Source organism: Sarcophilus harrisii, chromosome 2 (assembly GCF_902635505.1).
Source record: "Sarcophilus harrisii chromosome 2, mSarHar1.11, whole genome shotgun sequence".
NCBI lineage: Eukaryota > Metazoa > Chordata > Mammalia > Dasyuromorphia > Dasyuridae > Sarcophilus > Sarcophilus harrisii.
The window spans coordinates 177,616,926-177,637,622 of NC_045427.1; the positions used below are offsets into that span (position 1 = coordinate 177,616,926).

General features: G+C 32.5%; 1 protein-coding gene across 1 annotated transcript in view; it reads right to left on the reverse strand.

Annotated features, from left to right (window-relative positions):
* DLGAP2 (DLG associated protein 2) overlaps positions 1-20,697 on the reverse strand; it is a 733,602-nt gene that overhangs the window by 85,386 nt on the left and 627,519 nt on the right. The window contains exon 7 of the mRNA XM_031949182.1: positions 2,265-2,484. Coding sequence (XP_031805042.1) covers positions 2,265-2,484 — 220 coding nt within the window. The remainder of the gene's footprint in view (positions 1-2,264; positions 2,485-20,697) is intronic.

Sequence of the window (20,697 nt, forward strand, 5' to 3'; positions counted from 1 at the left end):
CATTATGGGGGGGTTATAATGTTGGGGAAAGAATCCAATTTTTACCCCCACTTCCCTATTCCATTAAAAGAAAAAAAAAAACTTACAAGATATTGCATAGGTGGGACAGTGAATTATGGAAGACCTGAGTTTGAATCCTATCTTAGACATTTCTGGCTGTGTGCTCCTGGCAAGTCATTTAATATCTTTCACTTCTAGTTTTCCCATCTATAAAATGATGATAATAATAGCACCTACCTTACAGATTGCTGTGAGGATTTGTGGAATAATTTATTTTCAAAGTACTTCTGAAGACCATAAAAATACTGGATGTACCTGTCTTCTTCACATAGTGCATTCAATATATATTTTCTGAATGTAGGAATGCATGAATTTTTGGAAACTTTTTCTTTAACTGACCTCAAAGTAATTAAGTTGCTTCATGAGCATAATGACTTTATAAAAATTTATCTTTTATGGAAGGCAAATGAAAACACAAGTGTGGTGACTTTGCTATGGTTAACTGGCAGTTATGATTGAGAAGCCATAAACTTAAGACCCTGTCATTTTCAAGCTACCAAAATCATAGGTATAGACTACAGAGTATGTTACCTTGAAAAAAGCTCTTGGTCTTTCCTTTTCAACCCATTTCTCCAAAGATTTGTTTGGAAAATATTTATGATTTCTCAGCTTCTAGTATGACATTATATAAATATACAGCTTTTATGTTACAATCATGTCATAGTTGTCAAAAATCTATCTTTCAGTATCACAAATAATTCTTAGGATCCACAACTGAAAACATTGAAGAATTCAAGAGGAGTCATAACTTTTTCTTTTTTTTTTCTTTTATAAAGCATTTTAAAAAATTCCCCAGTATCACCTGCATTTTTGATTGCCTTCACAAGCTAATTGTACAATATTTCAGAGTCTGATTCTTTTTGTACAGCAAAATAACGATTTGGTCATGTATACTTATTGTGTATCTAAGTTATATTTTAATATATTTAACATCTACTGGTCATCCTGCCATCTAGGGGAGGGGGTGGGGGGGTAAGAGGTGAAAAATTGGAACAAGAGGTTTGGCAATTGTTAATGCTGTAAAGTTACCCATGTATATATCCTGTAAATAAAAGGCTATTAAAAAAAAATTCACCAGTAGAACTTTTGATAATGTGAAATATTTTTCTATGGAATTCCATAGTGGGTCATTTTATACTGTGGAATATTACTAATCTTTGTAAATTGTTTCATTTAGAAGAAAAACTCAATGATATATCGTTGCAATTGCACATTCCTTTCCAATTCTTTTCCTGGTCTCTTTTAGAAACTTCTGATTATACATCTTCATTCATTACATCCTTTATACCTTTAATACCATCTAGTTAAAATACTGCTTTATCCTCATTTTCTTTTTTCAAAGTCTATCCCCCCCAATTTATCTGATTACCTTATAATATACCAGTTCTGGTTTTTATATCACCTATCTATTTATTTTTATATGATTTCATCTTGTATCTTTTTCTTAGCCTTTAAGCTTGTCATGGCAAAATTGTATTCCTTGGCCTATTTTATAGATTTCTCAGAACCATGTATATTCATTGTGTTACATAAATAATGGAAGGGTTATAAAATATTAGGCAGTTATTTTTTGTTTAGGTGGTAAATTTTCCAAATTTCCATTAGAACCAGAGGGCATCTTGAAATATAATCCTTAGAGCTCTACCAATATTAGTGAATTTACATCCAGGATTGATTAATCTCTTACTATGAATAATTTTTATAAATCTGAGGAATAAAGAACAGTTATTCCTGATGGACACTGATAAAAGGGCCAAGTTTATGTATAGATCATTATACCTGGACTTTTCTGAGTATCTATGAAAACTAATGACATATTGCAAAACCTTAAGAATTAAGGTATAATTATCAATTGTAATGTCCATAATTTGAGTATTTCTCTCAGAAGACAATCCTGTAAGTATTTTCCAAAAATAATTCACCCTTTCACAATTTTGAAATCCATCCCTCATTAATAAATCATGTATGGGAGAACATGAAACAATATAGTTTTAATGGCAGAATTTTTAAAATAGTAACTGGAATTTTCCTGAAAATGTAATAATAAATGATGATCAATTGTTAGAATAACAATTCACATTAGTGTGTGTGTGTGTGTGTGTGTGTGTGTGTGTGTGTAGGATGGGGTTATTTTTCTTATCTAATGGAAGCAATTGATATATATCATGATGTCATTGTATAAGGCAGAAAGATTTTTCCTTTACCTGTTGTTGACCTGATAGTTGAGGTGATGTTTGAAGATGTCATTGCAGGAATACATTCATCATCTTGGGAGTAACCAGCCTGAATGGCTCTCAGATAACTGTGACTTCTCGTTCGGAAGCAACCAGGAAGGTCTAGGGCATCCATGGCCTGAGATTCAACTTCACTAAAGACTGATTCACACACCGATTCAAACTGCCCGTTGATCTCAGCTTCACTCATCTGGGATAAATGACAACAGTGAGTTTAATACTTGGATCTCATTGATAAACATCTTTAAAATGTTTCCAAAAGTATATAAACTGGAGATAAAATTTATCCCATTACACCGCAAATTTTATAGATTTACACTTTCATCATAAAAGATATAAAATTAGCATTACATGATCTGGCAAATTTGAGAAAACTACTTCTTAGAGGTATCTAAGTGGTGCAATCGATAAATTATTGAACCTAGAGTCAGGAAGATTTGAGTTCAAATCCCACTTTAGACATTTAATAGCTGTTACTCTCAGTTCATCTTTTAAATTCTGCCTCAGTTTCCTCATCTATAAAATGGTGATAATAATAGCACTGATTTTTCAGGATCGTTGTTGGGATAAAATGAGATAACATTTATAAAGCACTTTGTAAATTTTAACATGCTATGTAAGAGATATTATCTATTTATCTATCTAAATATTGAGGATATTACATAAATTAAAACTTCATAAAGTACTTTTGAATCTACCAAACAAAACTTTCAGATTGTGATTGCTGAGTTTGGAGCTGGAACTATGTATATCTCAAAGTCTAAAGGAAATGACTGAGTTACCATAGTAAGAAGATCTCTATAATTATCACAATCTAAGAAATATGTCTAAGTTCTTACTCTTTGGATAATAGGAAAATTTATAATTAAGCCTTATATATAGATTGCTACTGAAAGGCTAACAAGTTTGGGTCACTATCATATGCTTAGCACTATAAATCTATATCTCTTTGGGAAAAAAAAATGCAATTGCTGGATTGTTGCTCCCAAGCTATATACCAGTTTATTAATTCATGGGAAAATCAATGGGACTATTTCTTTATAATATTTCTGTATTCTATTCATGGTCTATTTTTTCAGATAAATGTATAATTTCCAATTTGTGTCTCAACTAAGTAAGGGATATATGAGACCATGAAGAAGAGCATGGTTCCAAATAAAAGCCATTTTGTTGGGGAAAATGACTTTGCAGGATGGCATAATGCAAAGCATAATGAGTTTTTGTTTATTTTTCCTATATTTCCAGTGCTGATCTCAAATTTCAGGTTTTATTTTCCCCTTAGAAGAATACTTTAAATTTCTATGATTAGAGTTCTGGCATTGTAGTTAACTTTTTTTTTTTTTAACTGGTTTTATCTCTTCAACTAGACAATAAACTCTTGGGAACTTTTCCATCTTTCTATGAGTCCCTTAGTTTATTAAACATAAGGACTTACCCTATCTAGTTAATAATTAATTAGTTCTTCTATTCATATTTATTTTGAATGAATTCTCTATCCTATCTCTTAAAGCTCCTTCTGATTCACTGTATAGTGCTAGATCCCCTACGAGAAACATGAGTTTATAATCCTTTTATTTTCAGTTCAGATGCCCTCCAATTTATCAATAAATTTCTAAAACTTGTCAGTCAGAAAGAAGATAATACTTGAGAGTCTGCAGTGCTATCACTTCCCCAAGCCCTAAACATTATGACTTTAAATGCAGCTTAAGATGTATAAGTTTGTCTCTCTCTTTCTCTCTCTCTCTCTCTCTCTCTCTCTCTCTCTCTCTCTCTCTCTCTCTTTCTCCCTCTGTCCAGCCACATACTATTACTTACTTATTTTGAACTTGAATACTACTAATTTTTCTTATTTAAACTGCTGTCTACCCCTGATCTGTCAATTATGTCTTTAGACAACTGGGTTTTTGAATCTCAGTATATGTTAAATTTATTTCTATTAAATTCAGTCATTAAATTCAGCTGAATAGTCTGACCTGTTATAAATTTTTTCAATCCTACCTCTGTTACCCAAATAATTATCTTCCTAGGTTAATATCATCTGAAAATTCAATAGGCATGCACTTTATTCCTTTACCTCCATAACAATGTTGAATAGTACAGGATCAAAAACATGGGCAGATCCACTAGAAATCTGCCTTCTTTCAACTTCATATTGAGCTATTAATAATTCCTTTTTTGGGGTTCCAGTCATACAGTTAATTCTTAACCTGCCCAAATTTTCTATTAGTCCACATTTATCCATCTTCTATGCAAAGATATGCATAGAGACTATTATTATTATTATTTACTGAAATATAGGTGTGTCATGATTATAGCATTCTCTTGAACAACTGATCTAGTAATTTCGTTAAAAGAAGGAAATGAAGGTATCTGGGAAATAACTAATTAAAATTGATTACTGTATAGGAGAGGTACTAACAAAATACTCTGAGTTAAGAAACTAGAGTTTCATACAGTTCTTGACTGATAAAATATGCTTACTAAGTGTTTGTTGATTGGCTAACTGTATTAATAGGCACTAGCAATGGCCACACAAAAAGAAGGTAGCATCTATTCAAGATGACACAAAGACACAGATAGACTGATAAGTGGTCCATTCCAACTAGGAAAAATGGTATATGAAAGAGAGTAATGAAAGGGAATACTGGAATAGGATATAAAACCCAGACTAGTAGGGATGATTGTCTTACTAGGCCAATAATTAATCATTTCAACAGAATGATATCTCCAAATTATTTGAATTGGTTTTGGAGATATGATCCTTTATCAACATATTAGAATTAAACTCAATGTTTAACTGAAATATAAATTCCTATATATGCTAATATCTGATGGATTTAAAAACCTTTCAATAGAAAATAACAATGCAGGGTAGATAAGATAGTGCTGGAGACAGTTAGATTATAAAAAAGTTCTAAAAGGATGAACAAGATGAAACAAGCATAATGTGTTATATTTAGTTTTGATATGTCTGCATGTGTGTGTGTCTGTGTGTGTGTATCTATGTGAGTGTGTTTATGTTTTAGGTGACCTGGTGGACAATAGAAAGATTCATAGTGAGTATCTAAGTGCAATATATTCCTCAAGAAATGTCATAGAAAATATATCATCAGTGACATATTTCATTAAAAAGAGGAGATGAGTCAGTCATGCCCCAAGAACTAGGATAACATTCTAAGCATTCATCTGATATTCTTAAAATAGTCAAATCAGGAGGGAATTGCCACTGTTCTGGATTGTTTTTCTATGGAGGATTTTTGGAAATACCTGGGCAGAAGTACACAAGACAAGGTAAGGAAGAGTTATAAGCACATGGACATCAATGGAAAATCATAGCTACCAATCGATCTTTTGAAATGAATTATGTTACTGTTTTTTGTTAAATTCAGCAGAGTACAATCCAGAGAGAATTATCTGGGCAAGTTACCTTCTCTGGATAGAAGAAAGGCAGAGAATAGATCTAAAGCCTGGATTTTCTGGGGTAAGCAATTTAGCTTAAATCCCTGGATTACAACTGGAGACCACAATAGAAGTGACCTGAACATATTATGAAAGTGATGGCAAAGAAGCATTTCATATTATATTTCATTTTGCATTATTGGGGGGAGAATGAAAGATATGTGATCCAAAGGTCAGAGGAAGAATTTTACTGTATTTTTTTAAAATCCAAGGATTTAGAATTACTTGTATTTATTATCCTTAAATGACCTGAGGGAGTGAGTAAAAGCAACTTGAGAAAAGCAGATATTAGGTAGCTGTTATATTGTAGAAATGTCATAGAACATCTTTATTACTTGCATTACCTCAAACTATCTGGGAGAATTTATACAAGTCTCTTTATCTCTGTGAGACTCAGTAGTAAAATCCAGGAAGTTGTACCAAATAACCTTCTAAGTCTTTTAGTTCTAAAAATGTTGAGATATTTTGGGATTAACAAAGAACTATTCTTTCAATCAGTTGATCAATCAAAGATTTATTAAGTGCTTCCTATATACCAGATAATATATTGGATGCTAGGAATACAAAGAAAAAGTGAAACATTTCTTACTTTCAAGGGGCTTCCATTTTATTAGCCTTAGACAGACAAGAGGAGAGTCATACATAGGGGAGACAATCTACACATATGATCATGTGGAAATAAAGAAAATAAATGAAAAACAAATTTTCTGAAGGAGGAACTGAGAGGAATTAACAGTTGGAGGAATTAGAAAATATTATGCAGGAGGTAGCACATGATTCAAGTTTTGAAGCAAATTAGAATCAATGAAACAATAGCAACTTGGCGATCTAGTAGATATATTGGGCCTTGAGTCAGAGAGGCTTGATTTCATATCTGATCTCATATACTTATTAGGTCTGTGACCTGGACAAGTCACTTAATCTGTATTAATCTGTAAAATGGAGATTATAATAGAACTCTCTCTCAGATTTATTTTGAGGAACAAATGAAATGATAATGGTAAAATGCTAAGCACAGTGCTTAGCATATAGTAAAGCATTACATAAAAGTTAATTATTATTAATTGTGATTATTAATAATCAGGGACTACGAAAAGACTACTCATTAACTAGAAAAATCTACCTGTGATTTTGTAGATAGAAGAATAGACAAATCAGTTATGAGTTACTGATACAGTATTTTCTTACTTTTTTTTTTTGCATTAAAAATGTTTGATATTTTTCTGTGCTTTTGGTATCTTCCCCACATTCAGATACCTTCCCCCTGAATTCCCCTATAATTGTGTCACCCCCAGTACAGATCTCCCCTTATGAATATTTGGATACATTTATCTAATTTTCTTGTTTTCATTTTTTAACTCTTCTATAAGTACCTCAGGTACTGTGCTGTTAAGGTCCAAGTATGGCTACAATTTGCTGAAATGATTTTTGAAAGATTTCTCCATTTTACTTCTGTCTCAAATCTTTTCATTTTCATTCTTGAATGCTATTGATGATTTTGCTTAGTTGAATATCTTGCCATGGTTTCTTTAATCTGAATGTACCCTCCACCATGTCTCTCTGTTAATGACATATTACTCATAGTTGTCCAATGCTTTTCTTTGCAATATGTTTACATTCTAATCTGGCTTGGCATTTGTTAGTCAATTCTCTTTGTTCAGTTAATCAGTAAACATTTATTAAAGTCCAAACAAGAGTATATACACATACATATATAATGTGTATATGTGTGTGTGCGTATCTATCTATATAGATAGATGCGCGCGCGCACACACACACACACACACACACACATATAAGAGCCAGAATTGATTAAGAGAAAAGAAGTGGATAGACAAAATAATTCATGTTTTTTTTTCAATTAAGTTGTTTTCTAGGCTCTTGTGTTCTCCTTATAGTAGCAATTAATTTACAGTAGTTTAACAGCATAATGAAATTATTATAATTGGTGACAATGTCATTTCTGTAGTATCTTAAAAAATTTTCCGGTAATTTCTTTAAACAATTCAGGCTTGATCTTATTAATTGTGTGTATATATATATATATATATATATATATATATATATATATATTATAAATTCTTATCCTAAATTTTTTAAATGCCTGACCTGATGGTACAGAGAAATCTGACTCAGGAATGATTCTTATGTAACTTATAAGTCTTTTCTTTTCTATTAAAGTATATTCATTTTAATTTTTCATATACTATTTGACTGAAGGATGTAAAGAATTTAAATGACTATTGTGTTTATTCTTTGTTGATCATGAAAAACAATTGATTCAGTGAAACTAAAAGCCGTTTTTCAGACTCTTGTACCACCACAAAATGTCTTCTATACATAAATCATTCAAGATTATTTGGGACATGTAGAACAGAAATAAACCTGTTCAGGGACTGCCATATAATAAAGCATCAGGTGCTCATAAAATAAGGTTAAGTACATTCACCAAAGTATGACTGTATTAGAGGAAATCAACCTCCTTTTGTGTGTCTTCCCCCATTAGAGTGTAAATTTCTTGAAGGCTGACTTTGTTTTTCTTATTTGTATATTTAATTCAGTGCAGTGTCTGATACATAGTAGATGACTAAAAATATTTATGGACTATTGACTAAATTCAGAGAAAAATACAGGTTGAAGAAGAATCCCCTGAGGATGATAAGCTATTTCAGATGCACACCTTTGTGGATGACATTGTGCTGATCGCATCAAGTCCTAAGACTTTGTAGCAGTAACAGACTTGCAGTTACTCAAAGAAGTTTGTCCTGTTTATCCACACAAGAAGACCAAATGGATGAAGTATATCTATTGTAGCACAGATTGCAATATACTTTTGAAATGATGCCCTATTGACCTTGCTCAACATTATGCATATCTGGAAGTTATGGTAAGAATAGATAATGATCTGGTCTCAGAAGTGAAAAGAAGGCAGTTGGATTGCTTGAAGCATATTCCAAAACTTTAATTGACCCAAACTTTTTTTTTTAAAAAAAGACCCATCTTTTTAATACAAACATTTTATCTTTGTTTCCCTATGGCAGAGAGACCTGGCTAGAATACTGGTAACTAAAGATTTTTATTAAATATAGAGTAAAGTGCCAATTAGTGGTAGGTGTAAGCCAGTTGCAATGTAGAACCAATGAGGAAATCAGAAGTAAAAGATTTTATTTGTATGATATGAAGAGAAAATGGGTTGGTCTTTTGGCAAGAGTGAAGAATGGCAGGTGAATAGAATGGTGCGTAGATACCCTTGTGATATCAGAAGAAAAGTAAGTGATATCAGAAGAAAAGAAGAAAAGAAAAAAAAAAGCTTCAAGCACCTTGAGTGAACTCCCTATGTTGAACTTTTGGGATAACACAGATAGAAATTGTATGGAATGGACAGGCATAGGAGAGTTGCAATGTACACCTTTGGAGGGCATTTCTAGATTGAGATCACAAATCCATTGAGTAATCCCTATGGTGAAGTAAAGTAATTCTTCATATATTAAACACCTGGATGACAAATGATTCTCATGAATGACTTAGAGGGGCTGGAACAAGAGGAAATGAAGAGGACAATGACTTTCCCAAGAATGCAGCTAAATGAGAAGGTTCATAGCTCTCAGAGACAGAGTAGCTTGTTGGTAGTTGAATGGAAATGCATTAGCATCTTAGCCACAGTGACATAGGGATTGTATTAGGGCTATAGTAAGAGATTCAGCCAGAGAAAGCTGGTGTTCCTTGAACTATTTATCAGCATTCTGCAGTCACAGACCATAATTGCAAGTCAGGCAATCAGTCAACAAACATTTATTAAATATTAATTATGTCTAGGTATTATGCTAAGTACTGGGATAAGAAGTGATTCTGGTAATATATGGAAGGAGTCATGGTATCTTGAGAAGCATGGAGAATGTCCCTTCTTTGTATTAATATGTTTTGAATCTTCCTTGGGAACTTAGTGAGATTTGATTCTCAGCATATTTTTTAACACTTGGTTCCTTCTGGAGAGAGGTACTTAGGGATTATATGCTCTTTTCTAAGCATTATGGAAATGACTAATAGAGGTGACTAGAAACAAGTGTTTTGTATTGCATTTAGTGTTGATGATTTTTAAATTTTAAAATTTTTTTTAGGTAAACCAAAGTTCAAGGGAAGAATGCATAGTAGCATTTGGGCAACAACACTTATCAGAGTTTTTCATCTGCAAAGAATGGCACAAAAGATATTACTGAGAACATGTAGAAACAAAATGAAAAAGGACTATCCATGTAATCATGGGTAAATCACAAAACTTTTTTAAATATCAGTTTCCTTATCTATAAATTGGGAATAAGATCTGTATCTTAATGTGCTTGTGAGTATCAAATGAAGAATACTAGAACTAGTGTTCATCAAAATATTTTGTCCATGATATAATATACCTAAATTGAGACATTCTCATCCCTTGGTTTATATTAATTCTGTCTGAATATTCAGACCCCAAGTTTTTGGGTAGAAGTAACAAAACCAGGTTTTGTGAGAACTGTAGCTGGAAAAAGGAGTCTGAAATCAGGACAAGTATATCTTCTCATACACATTTGAATTGGTGGAAATTTTTTGTTTTGATGCAGATGTTTAGCCCTAGATAGCCTTAAATCAGGCAAAAGATCTTATACAATTTTAGTCATATCAACTCCAAATAACTAGTCAGCAAAATAGATATGAAATCTTCAGGCTGTAGTTGAAAACATGACCACCTTTGGATCACATTATTCTCTATCTCTATATTCCCAGTGAAATATAAATCTTCATAAAACAGTCTGAGAACATTTGAAAAGAAAAAAAAAGAGTGCATCTGTTTTCTTAATATTGTTAACAAAAGCAACTTGGAAAACATCATTATAGAATTGGAGTCCCCAGAGTCTGAATCTAGCATTCTTGATTTTTCTGAGAAAACTTTCTTGCACACTCCCCATAAATTCAGTACCTTTTTCTTTTAAGGTAACAAAAACACAGAGACCATTGCTATCTCAAATTTATTTTTTCAAAACAAGAGACTAGATTCCGAATGAGGCTCATTTGTATGTGATTAGTCCGTTATCAATTTCCAGTGTTCCATGGATTAAGACTTTTTAAAAATTATAATTATAAGTAGAATTTAGGGAACTCACTATATTCTAGCAGATAAATTTGTTAAGAAAATGCTCTTTTGAGTCTCCTGTTTAGTATAATAGAGGGAAGTTGGAAGAATCTATATAGTTTTTACCTCAAAGCTAAAGACATATCTAAAAACTACAGGAAAAAAATGAGAAAATCAGTGACCAGAAGCCATGATTAAAGCATTTTTACAAAAAGCAAGAAATAGGAAGCCCATTTGTAAATATTATATCTATATTATTAGCAAGTCAGTCTTCTAAAATATTTTTTAAAAACGAAAACAAACCTAGAATACAAAGAATGTCATGCCCTCATAAACCAACACAACAAATCTTATGTAGCTTTTCACATCAACAAACATCTATCATCAATTCTTTATTTTCTGCAAATATCAGGTTACCTTGAAGATAGTGGGGGTTATAAGTTTAAAGTTGTAACCAAATATATATGTATAAAATATTTTGCTCTGAAGTAAATGTTATAAAGGTAATGTAGCATGTAGTAGAAAGAACACTGAATTTGGGGTCCAAAAATCTGGGTTTAAGTCTTATTTTTGATATTACCTACAGTTGTTATTTTAGGCAGGTTACTTTATCCCTCTAGGGCTCAGTTTCTTTATCTGTAAAATGATGGAGTTGGACTTCAGGATAAATAAGTTCTCTTCTAACTCTACTCTCATCCTAAAAAGGGAGAATATTAAAAGGATTATATGTGATTTATGCAAGAAGATTAATACAACTTTCTTAGGAATAAATACCTAAGAAGAACAAATAGTGTTATAAAAATTAATCTTTACAATATAAATTCATTAACAGATAATACTTGATCTTTCTTTAATAAAATGTTAGCTCCCCAAGGAGCTATTTTTGTGTGTATATTCCTAAAGAATAGTTCTTGGCAAATAATAATACCTTAAGCATTATTTGGTGATTTGAAAGCTTAGAAGTAATTTGAAATAGAAAATTAAGCAAAGAAATCATTTGCTTAATTTGTATTCAAGGACTGAAAGAATATTTAACTATATCCAAATATTTTTGGTAAAATTGTTATTTATAGACCTGAATTAGCAGGTTCACTGAATATTTAGACCTGATAGCTAAATAACTTTAAGTCAGTGAATGAGTTAATTCCATCTTCTGTTTCTGTTTTGGCCCAATAGGAAAAGAACTGGAAAGAAAAAAAAATGAAGTGCTATGTGAACATTCTGGGCCAGATTGACTTTTCCTACTTTGCTCATGTTAAACTTTTTAGGGAATTTAGGAAGAAACATTGGGATAAAAACTTTGATTAACAAGGAAGAAAGAGTTTTTCAGCTTCAGGGATTAGTGAAGAATGTATTATGTACAATACATTATATAATGCATATGCAAACATAAATTCTGTTTGACAGCTTAGCTATTTAAGTCCAAAGTAGCTTAGACCAAAGAGGTACCAGGCACACTTCCAGTGCAAGGGCCTGGAGTCCCAGTGGGCTTCGGTTAACAGATACCAAAGAGCTCAGTTCTGGGAAAGCTTACTCTGCTTTTTTTAACATGAAGTTCTCTTCCTATATTTCATCATGATATGGAGGTGGCTCTAGACTAGAACACTTGCAAGAACGTTTAATATGTCCATCATTGTAGAACTGAAGACCATTAATATGCTGAATGTAAAATGTAAGAAATACAGAATTGATTATACAAAAATTGATTTCTTCCTTTAAGTTTTGGGAAACCAAGTCAGGGCCAGAGAAGAGAGCTATTTTGGGCTCTGAGAACAGTCACAATAACCCCAATGTCAATTTCATATAATCTGTTCCACCTTTAGTCATAGGATCTTGTGAAGAGGGCATAGTAAAAATTGAAAATATGAATTGTAAAACTCTCCTACATAGTATATCCCAAATTGTTGTCACTTTCCAATCTTTTCATCATAAATATCTGAGAAAAATATCTCTAAAGTATTTGGACTTTGGATGAATTACAAACACTATCTTTACCTGGCCTATATCAAAGTGAGATTGAGATTTTCTAAGAAATATTAGCTTATGCAAAGGTAAGTTATGTTTCTTTTTTTTGTTTACCTAGTTGCCAACTGGAAGGCTTGAGACTCTTTTATACTAGGAGAGGGATAGTTACCAGAGACCAATTGCATTCACCAATCCATTCACCAATCGTTCAATTCAGAAGGTTGATGGACAGTCAGTCTCATTACCCTATATAAAAGCTTGAATTCTTGGTTTTAAAAAGTATTATCACTGAGAAATATGTATATGGAACAAAATTCCAAGGATAGATTGAACAATCCATTGATTTATATTTTGATCAATGCCAAATTGGAGACTGTTTTCCAGGAATGAATAGTAGTACTAGCCTATTATGATTTCAGCATGTAAAAGTCTTGATAAGATGAATATGGATGCAGTTGTCCAGAATGATTTGGAGTGTGACAATTCCAGAAGAATATTTGAAAGTAATTCTGACAATTAATCAATAAATCAACATATATTAATTAAGCATCTACTGCGTATACACACACAGAAAATAGATATAACATTAGTAAATAAAAATGTATCAAAAAGAGTCAAAAAGAGAATATTCTTTGTGAGGTAAGGTACTAGTAGTTGAGGGGGATCACAAAGGCTTCATGCAGTACATGTTGCCTGAGGCATAATTTGAACCAAGACAGGTAATCTTAGGTAAGGGTAATAAAGAAGTTCATTCCAAGCTTGGAAGCTAGCCAGTGCAAAGGCATGGAGGTGGGAGAAATAGAGTGTCATGAATGAGGAAGAGAAAAAGCCAATTTGGTTGAATCACCAAGTGTAAGTGAGGAATTAATGCACAATTAGGTTGGAAAAAAGGGTTGCAGACAGCTAATGTAGGGCTTTAAAAACTAAGCTGAGGAGTTTATTTTTAATTGTAGAGGGTATGGTTTAACCACTGAAGTTCCTTGATTAGGGGAGTCACATAGTCAGATCTGCACTTAGGGAGAATTATTTTTTCAGTAGTGTACAGAATACATTGGAGTGTTGAGAAACTTGAGGGAGAGAGATCATCTAGAGAGCTACTGATAATAGACTGAACTAAGAGGTAGTTGTACAAGTAAAGAAATGTCAGATATGAGAGAAGTTATGAAGGTAGAAATGGCAACTGATTGTATATGTATGATGAGGGACAGTAATGAGTCTAAGAAAATGCCAAAGTTACTCTCCTAAAATATTGGAAGAATGGCATGTCTTTGAGAAATTTGTAAGAAAGGTATGGGGAAGAGGGAAGAATTTCCCTCTTTGAGAGAGAGAGAGAAAGAGAGAGAGAAAAAGAGAGAGAGAGAGAGAATGAACTTCTTAGGGAACACTTTCAGAGGAGTATTATGTGAATGGTAAGCCATGAAAAGAGACTGTTCATATAGATAGGTAAACCAGGAAGGGAGAGTGTTACAAAAGACCTAAGAAGAGATACAGGAGGAGAAACTAGTTAACAGTGTTGAATGTAGCAGATAACATGAAAAGGTTTAATAATGATAAAACACCATCAGATTTGTCAATTAAGAGATGTTTCATAATTTAGTAGAGGGCAATTTCAGTTGAGTAATAAGGATGAAAGTCAGATTTTGAAGGGTTAAGAAGTAAGTGAGAGGGAAGAAAGTAGAAACTGAGTAAAAAATAACTTTAAAAAAATTAGTTAGCATGGAGGGACTTGAGGCTTGAGGGTATAATGGGATCTAGTAAAGGTTTTCAAGGATAGGGAGACAATGTTTGAAGACTGTAGGGCGGGAATCCGCTGACAGGATGATGTTAGAAATTGGAGTGGTTATTGAGGATTTAGTGCTTTGAAGAAGATAGGGTGGGTTGGGATCAAGTATATTTTTAGAAGAATTTGCTTTGACAAGGAAGATCACCTCTGTTAGAATGAGGGGGAAAGGATGAAAGTGGGAAATAATATAAAAAATTTGGGGGATGAAGTTAATGAAAGAAGACTTTTACAAAGAATAGCACCTTTTTTGTAAGAGGCAAAGTATGGATTGTAATAAGTAGATGGCTTGGGATTTCCTCAGACAACATACCAAATACATATTTAAACTTTATTTTACTGAATTAATCTTGTCTTATTTATCTGCAGATAACTGGCACAAACATAGAAGTGCTGAAAGTGAAAAAGCAAAGCAGGGATTCTTAATTCTAGGCAGCAAGAGTTATTTTTTTACTAAGTCAATGATAAAAGTTAGAACTATACAGTGGAATACTATATCAGACTATGAATTATAACTTACATGAACCAAGAAGCATCTGGAAACTAATCAGAGCATACTGTCCAATAGCCACGAATGCCTTACATTATGACTTTGGCCATATGGGTCAAGAAAATACCTTGGAACTAAAAAGAAACTGATTTTATTGACTCAAAATGGCCGCAGGTGTTACCAACTGCAGATTTGGAGAATATCAATAACAGCAATTCTTTGGAAAGTTCCTGTTTTTCCATTCTATCTTTACAGTAGTAAAAATGCCATATTGTAGTGGGATAATCAATACCAGGTATGACTATCCAAATGGAAACCAGAAATAATCTATTATTGCCAAACGTTTTTTGAAGAAGTACTTTTTAGTGCATGCTTTCTTTGCTAGGATTCTCTCTGAACAAAGGAGATACTTTGAGAACAGAAGATGTTGGTTTTGACAAGTACAAAATAATCTAGAGCTACTAAAAACCCACATGAAAAATCACAGATTGAACATTTCAACTACATCCTCTTGAACATATTGATAACACTGAATCAAAATATAAAACTTAGTGATATCAACATGTGTCATTTCTGATATATGCCTACAATTCCACAAGGAATGAAACTATACATTATACCTGCCTATGTTTGGGAGAGAAAAATGTTTAACTGATAACTTGTGTTTTAGAAACTCATATAAAGCAGACATTACAACTACTTACACTTAATATGTCTCAGTTGAGAAAGAATCTTACCAACTAGTCATGACTTCAGCTCAGAATATCTGTGACAGAAATAAAAGATGTATGATACTAGCCTATCTTGTCAAGATCTTTAACAAAGAGACAGAGTTCTGTTGAGAAACCTTGCCATTTAAAGAACTCACAAGTTATCTATCTGATGGAAAGCTAACTCAGGCAAAGTTGAGATACTGGACAACTTGTCTCTTTACAAAATAGTTACAGATAACAGAAGGTGTCATAATAAGTCTATTAATCAAAATCACCTCTTGCCAATAGGGAAATCAGGTAGACTCTCTACTCAGAAAATGCTGAACAGGAGACTGTTTACCAGTCAAATACAGTCTGACCCAGCTATAAAGTAGGAAAATAATAGCTCTAGTGAAGACTGTGTGTACTTTTCTAGGGTAAGGGAATTGAACCTATAGGAAATGTCTTAATTGCTGACAATTTCTAGAGATTCATAGCATTCAGAGGCAACCCCTAGAGAACAAAATATTGATAGTTAGACTGATCCTGTTGTCATTCCAGAAAAATATACACAAGTTTATAATAATTCTGATAATCAGCCTACAACATCTACTAGTTTGGCTTTTAGAGCAGAGAGAATACTCAGTAAAAAGGGAACTACACCTATCAAATCATATGCCAGACTATGATGTAACAGGTTACAGGTTACATACATATGAGGTGACAATAGAGATTTCACATGTGCAATATGCTTTGCAAGTAATTGCTTATGTTTATTTTTGTGCATGTTAATTATAGTATCTGGGAAATACTTATTTATTATTTTGCTCTTATAGTCACTTAATATTTTATATTCATTTTGTAGCAAAGTCTATTAATTCCTTTGTTCATTGTTTATTTGCATATTATGCTAATTCTTAGAGTGAAACTATATTTTTATATAAGCTTACTGATGGTATTATTATTGCAGTTATGTTTTATTAATTAACCTGTGTTGTTTTCTTATGAGTGCTTGCTATGTACTCCAGATATTTATGTATAGGAATTGTACATATAGAGTATGTAACTTAGGTATGTAATGATTATCGTTCTGTCAGGTGTTTGATATTTTTAGAAGAATTTGCTTTGACAAGGAAGGTCACCTCTATTAGAATGAGGGGGAAAGGATGAAAGGGGAAATAATATAAAAAATTTGGGGGATGAAGTTAATGAAAGAAGGAGACTTTTATAAAGAATAGCACCTTTTTTTGTAAGAGGCAAAGTATGGATTGTATACTGTTAAATCTTAATTCTTTGTTATTTATAATTATAGAAAAATCACCTTTACAATTTTAAAGCACTGATTCTGTACCATTATGGGTTTCATGCTTATCCCAGATGATTTTTGTCAGAGACTGTAAAAAAGTTTTAGTTCAGAGGAGGAATGTCACCCTGCTTCTCAAATTTTAATTCTCAAATTCTCAAATCTGGCATGATTTTCTTGAAGGATGGATTTGTGACCTTAGTAGCATGTGTGTAAGACAACACAATTCCCGATAAACTAGAACATTAAGCCTCAATGTTGCATGACTGGAATAATGACTTCTTTCAGTTGGTTGAATATATACTTTAAGAAAGGACCTTGAGACAACACAGGTGAAGAGAAAAGTGAGATATAAACTTTTGAATAGTAGAGTTCTCCACCTCTCCCTGCCCTCAAGAGTTATAGACATAAAGATGTGCCAAACCTACTTATCATGCTTTTGGCTTCTAGTCCTTAAAGCTTTTCATACTGCTTAGAACGGATTCCCCCTTTATGAAATCATTCTCTCATAGTTTGAGCTGAGATCTTATCTTACTCCCAAATGAAGAGCTTATTTACTTTTTTATTTGCTTCTTTAAAACATTTTTAATCTGTATAAATCCTCTGATTTCTTTTTCTGTTTACCTTGATAAAGAGGTTTACTATCTATTCAAAATAGTCTTTTGTATGACAGTACTTTGTAAAAAGGTCCTGAACTAGTAAGTGAAAGAAAAGGGGAATCAGATCTTTTGAGAACAATCAAGAAAGAGGCTTTCATTTTGAGCCACCTAGATATATTTGATGTGAGATAGATAAACATAACATAGTCTATCACCCCTTTGAAAATCAGAGAAATCAGTTAGCTTCAATGGTCTTGGTTCCTGCTGTCTTTTCTTACTCTCCTGTCTGAATTGTTAGTGCTTCTAGCAAGTCTCTTCTCCGGTAAAGGTATATTTTTCAGATCATATCTATTCTACTTATAAACCACAACTTTTTAATCTAGACAGATTTAAATACATATAATGTGTCCCTAAAATCTTAGTATAGTTTTAAGCTATTAAAGCTTAAATTTTAAGCTTTATTTAAGCTTTAATAGTTTAAAGCAGCGCTAAGATTTTTTGGGGGACACACTTTATATCTACCTCAGATATAGGATGACCTCAATATCCTTCATCATTTTAGTTGCTTGACAACAAAGTGCTGATATAGCAAAATTATATTTAGATAATAATTATTTTCATGTTTCTCTCTATATTAGTTCACAGATTCTTGATTATGAAAAGGGTTTAGAAATAAAGTTTCCTTCCTCTCCCCCCTACTTCCTGTGCAGCCTTCTTTCCTTATATATGCAATTTCATATCTCTTCCATTAAGAAGAATTAAAAAAAATCCTGGAACTTTCTGCTTTCTAGCCTTGGCTAACATACAGTTGGAAAATAAAGTGTGACAAACTTTTTTTCAGCTAAAAAAAAACTTAGTTGTGTTGAGAATAACTGAGGCAACAACAAATTGTGGAATAGATAAGGAGTAGAATATCTGGTTCTAAGTTTCTGTTTAGCCACTTTTTAACTATCTCACACTAGCCAGGTAGATTCCTTCATTTTTATTTTCTCATCTGTAAAATGGGGATAAAAATTCTTGTCCTGTCTTGCTCACAGAACAGCTGTAACCATCAAGTGAGGTTTTGGGAATCATAGAATTTAAGAATTGAAAGGGAGCTTAGAAGTCACCTGGTTCACTAATATACATAAACAGGAATCTCATTGGATTTTCCTAAATAAGTGATCTATCCAGTCTCTTCTGAAAGAATTTCAATGATGAAGAACTCACTTTCTCTACAATTTCTTCCTCATCAGTCCCAATTCCTGGCTGAACACAAGGTTATTTCTCTTTCCACATAACAGCCCTTCAAATACCCCAAAACAATTATCTTGTTTCCCTAAAATCTTTCTTTAACAGATGATGTATAATAGTGCTTTGAAAATTATAAAGCACTATGTAGAATGGAATTAATCAATTCATTTAAGAGTAACTGTGGTATTAATAGTCATCTCTTTACCTCAGCCAAAGAACTAGTCATTTTCTGGTAATAGCCTTTTGATACTTAGGTTGGTTGTTACAAAACAGCAACAAATCTACTGCCCATTTTATAGTTAAGGCCTTTCTAGTTTGGAAAGACTTATGAAAACCATAGAATATTGGCATAATCTTCAGGAGACCAGAGATACTTCTATAAGACAATTAGGCTTGGAAATCATAATCATTACATTGCACTAAAATGAAAATATTATACTAGAAATTCCAAATCTTTTAACTAAGTATATTACAATGGATAATTTTTAGAAAGCAAAAATTAATCCTCATAACCAGATATATAAAAAGATCCTCTAAACATGGTAATCCAATGAGACTAAGTTCTCAAGTTTTCTAATTCATAATTGTTAAAGCTTATCTAGAAATGAGTTCTGAAACTGGAGGGAAGGAAGGAGTTTTGCCTGAAGTTTTGAAATTTAAAGAACCCACTGCTTTGCAGAAAGTCTAAAGTTAGACACACACACACACACACACACACACACGGAAAGGAATTTTCATTCATATATTCCAAATTAGTGATCTATACAATCTTTTATCAAAGAATTTCAATAATGAAGAACTTACTACCTCCTGAGAAACGTTTTTCTTTATATTGAGCTGAAATGTACCTTCTCTACAATTTCTTCCCCATTTATCCCAGTTCAGCCTGTGGGGCTGAACACAAGGTTATTTCTACTTCCACATAATAGCCCTTCAATTGCCTCAAGATAATTATCTTGTCCAAAAACTCCACTATTTATTAAATCATCTAGTTATACTGAAATGGAAAATAAGGCAATAGGAGTAGGTTTGTGAAACCTAAGAATTAAAAAAAAAATTCTGTGGTCTAAAGTTGGCTCTGAGAGAACAAATAGAATGTCTTGCTGAGATAGAATCAAGATAATACAAGAGATCTGATCCAACTGGCTATTCTTGATGAGTAATAGAACAACCACTCCACCATCTTTGCCAAGTAAATTCCAGAAGGGGGTCACGAAGAATCAGATATGACTGAAAATGACTGAACAACAACCACAACCCCCATTCCCATCCCCCTATACACATAAGGAACAAGCGCTAAGGAAAGGTTTTCTAAGACCTGAAATGCTATATTAAGTTTCAAGGAATATTTTGATTTTTTAAAAATAATACAGTAATGGGTTGGAGAATAGCTGCTTTTATCATTGAGTTTAAAATACATCAAAATAATTTGCTTTACAGTAAAGCAGGAAATATTATTGAATATAATAGAAGGAATACTGACTTTTAATTAAGTGAATTAGGCTCAGATTCTATCTATCATTTACTTTCTTTGTGGCCTTGTGTGTTTACCTTGCTCCTCTGGACAGGCTTCTTCCTTTGTAAAATGTGACAATTAATCCAAAAGATTTCTAAGGTACCTTCAAACTCTAAATCTTATAAAACATCATTAGGGGAACATTTTCCCAGGTTTATTCTGGATTATTTTTAGTCCTCAGAGATATTCATAATTAGATTAGGAATAAGCATATTTCCAATATTGAGAGATTGAGCACAAGGAAATTATTTGCACTTAAGGG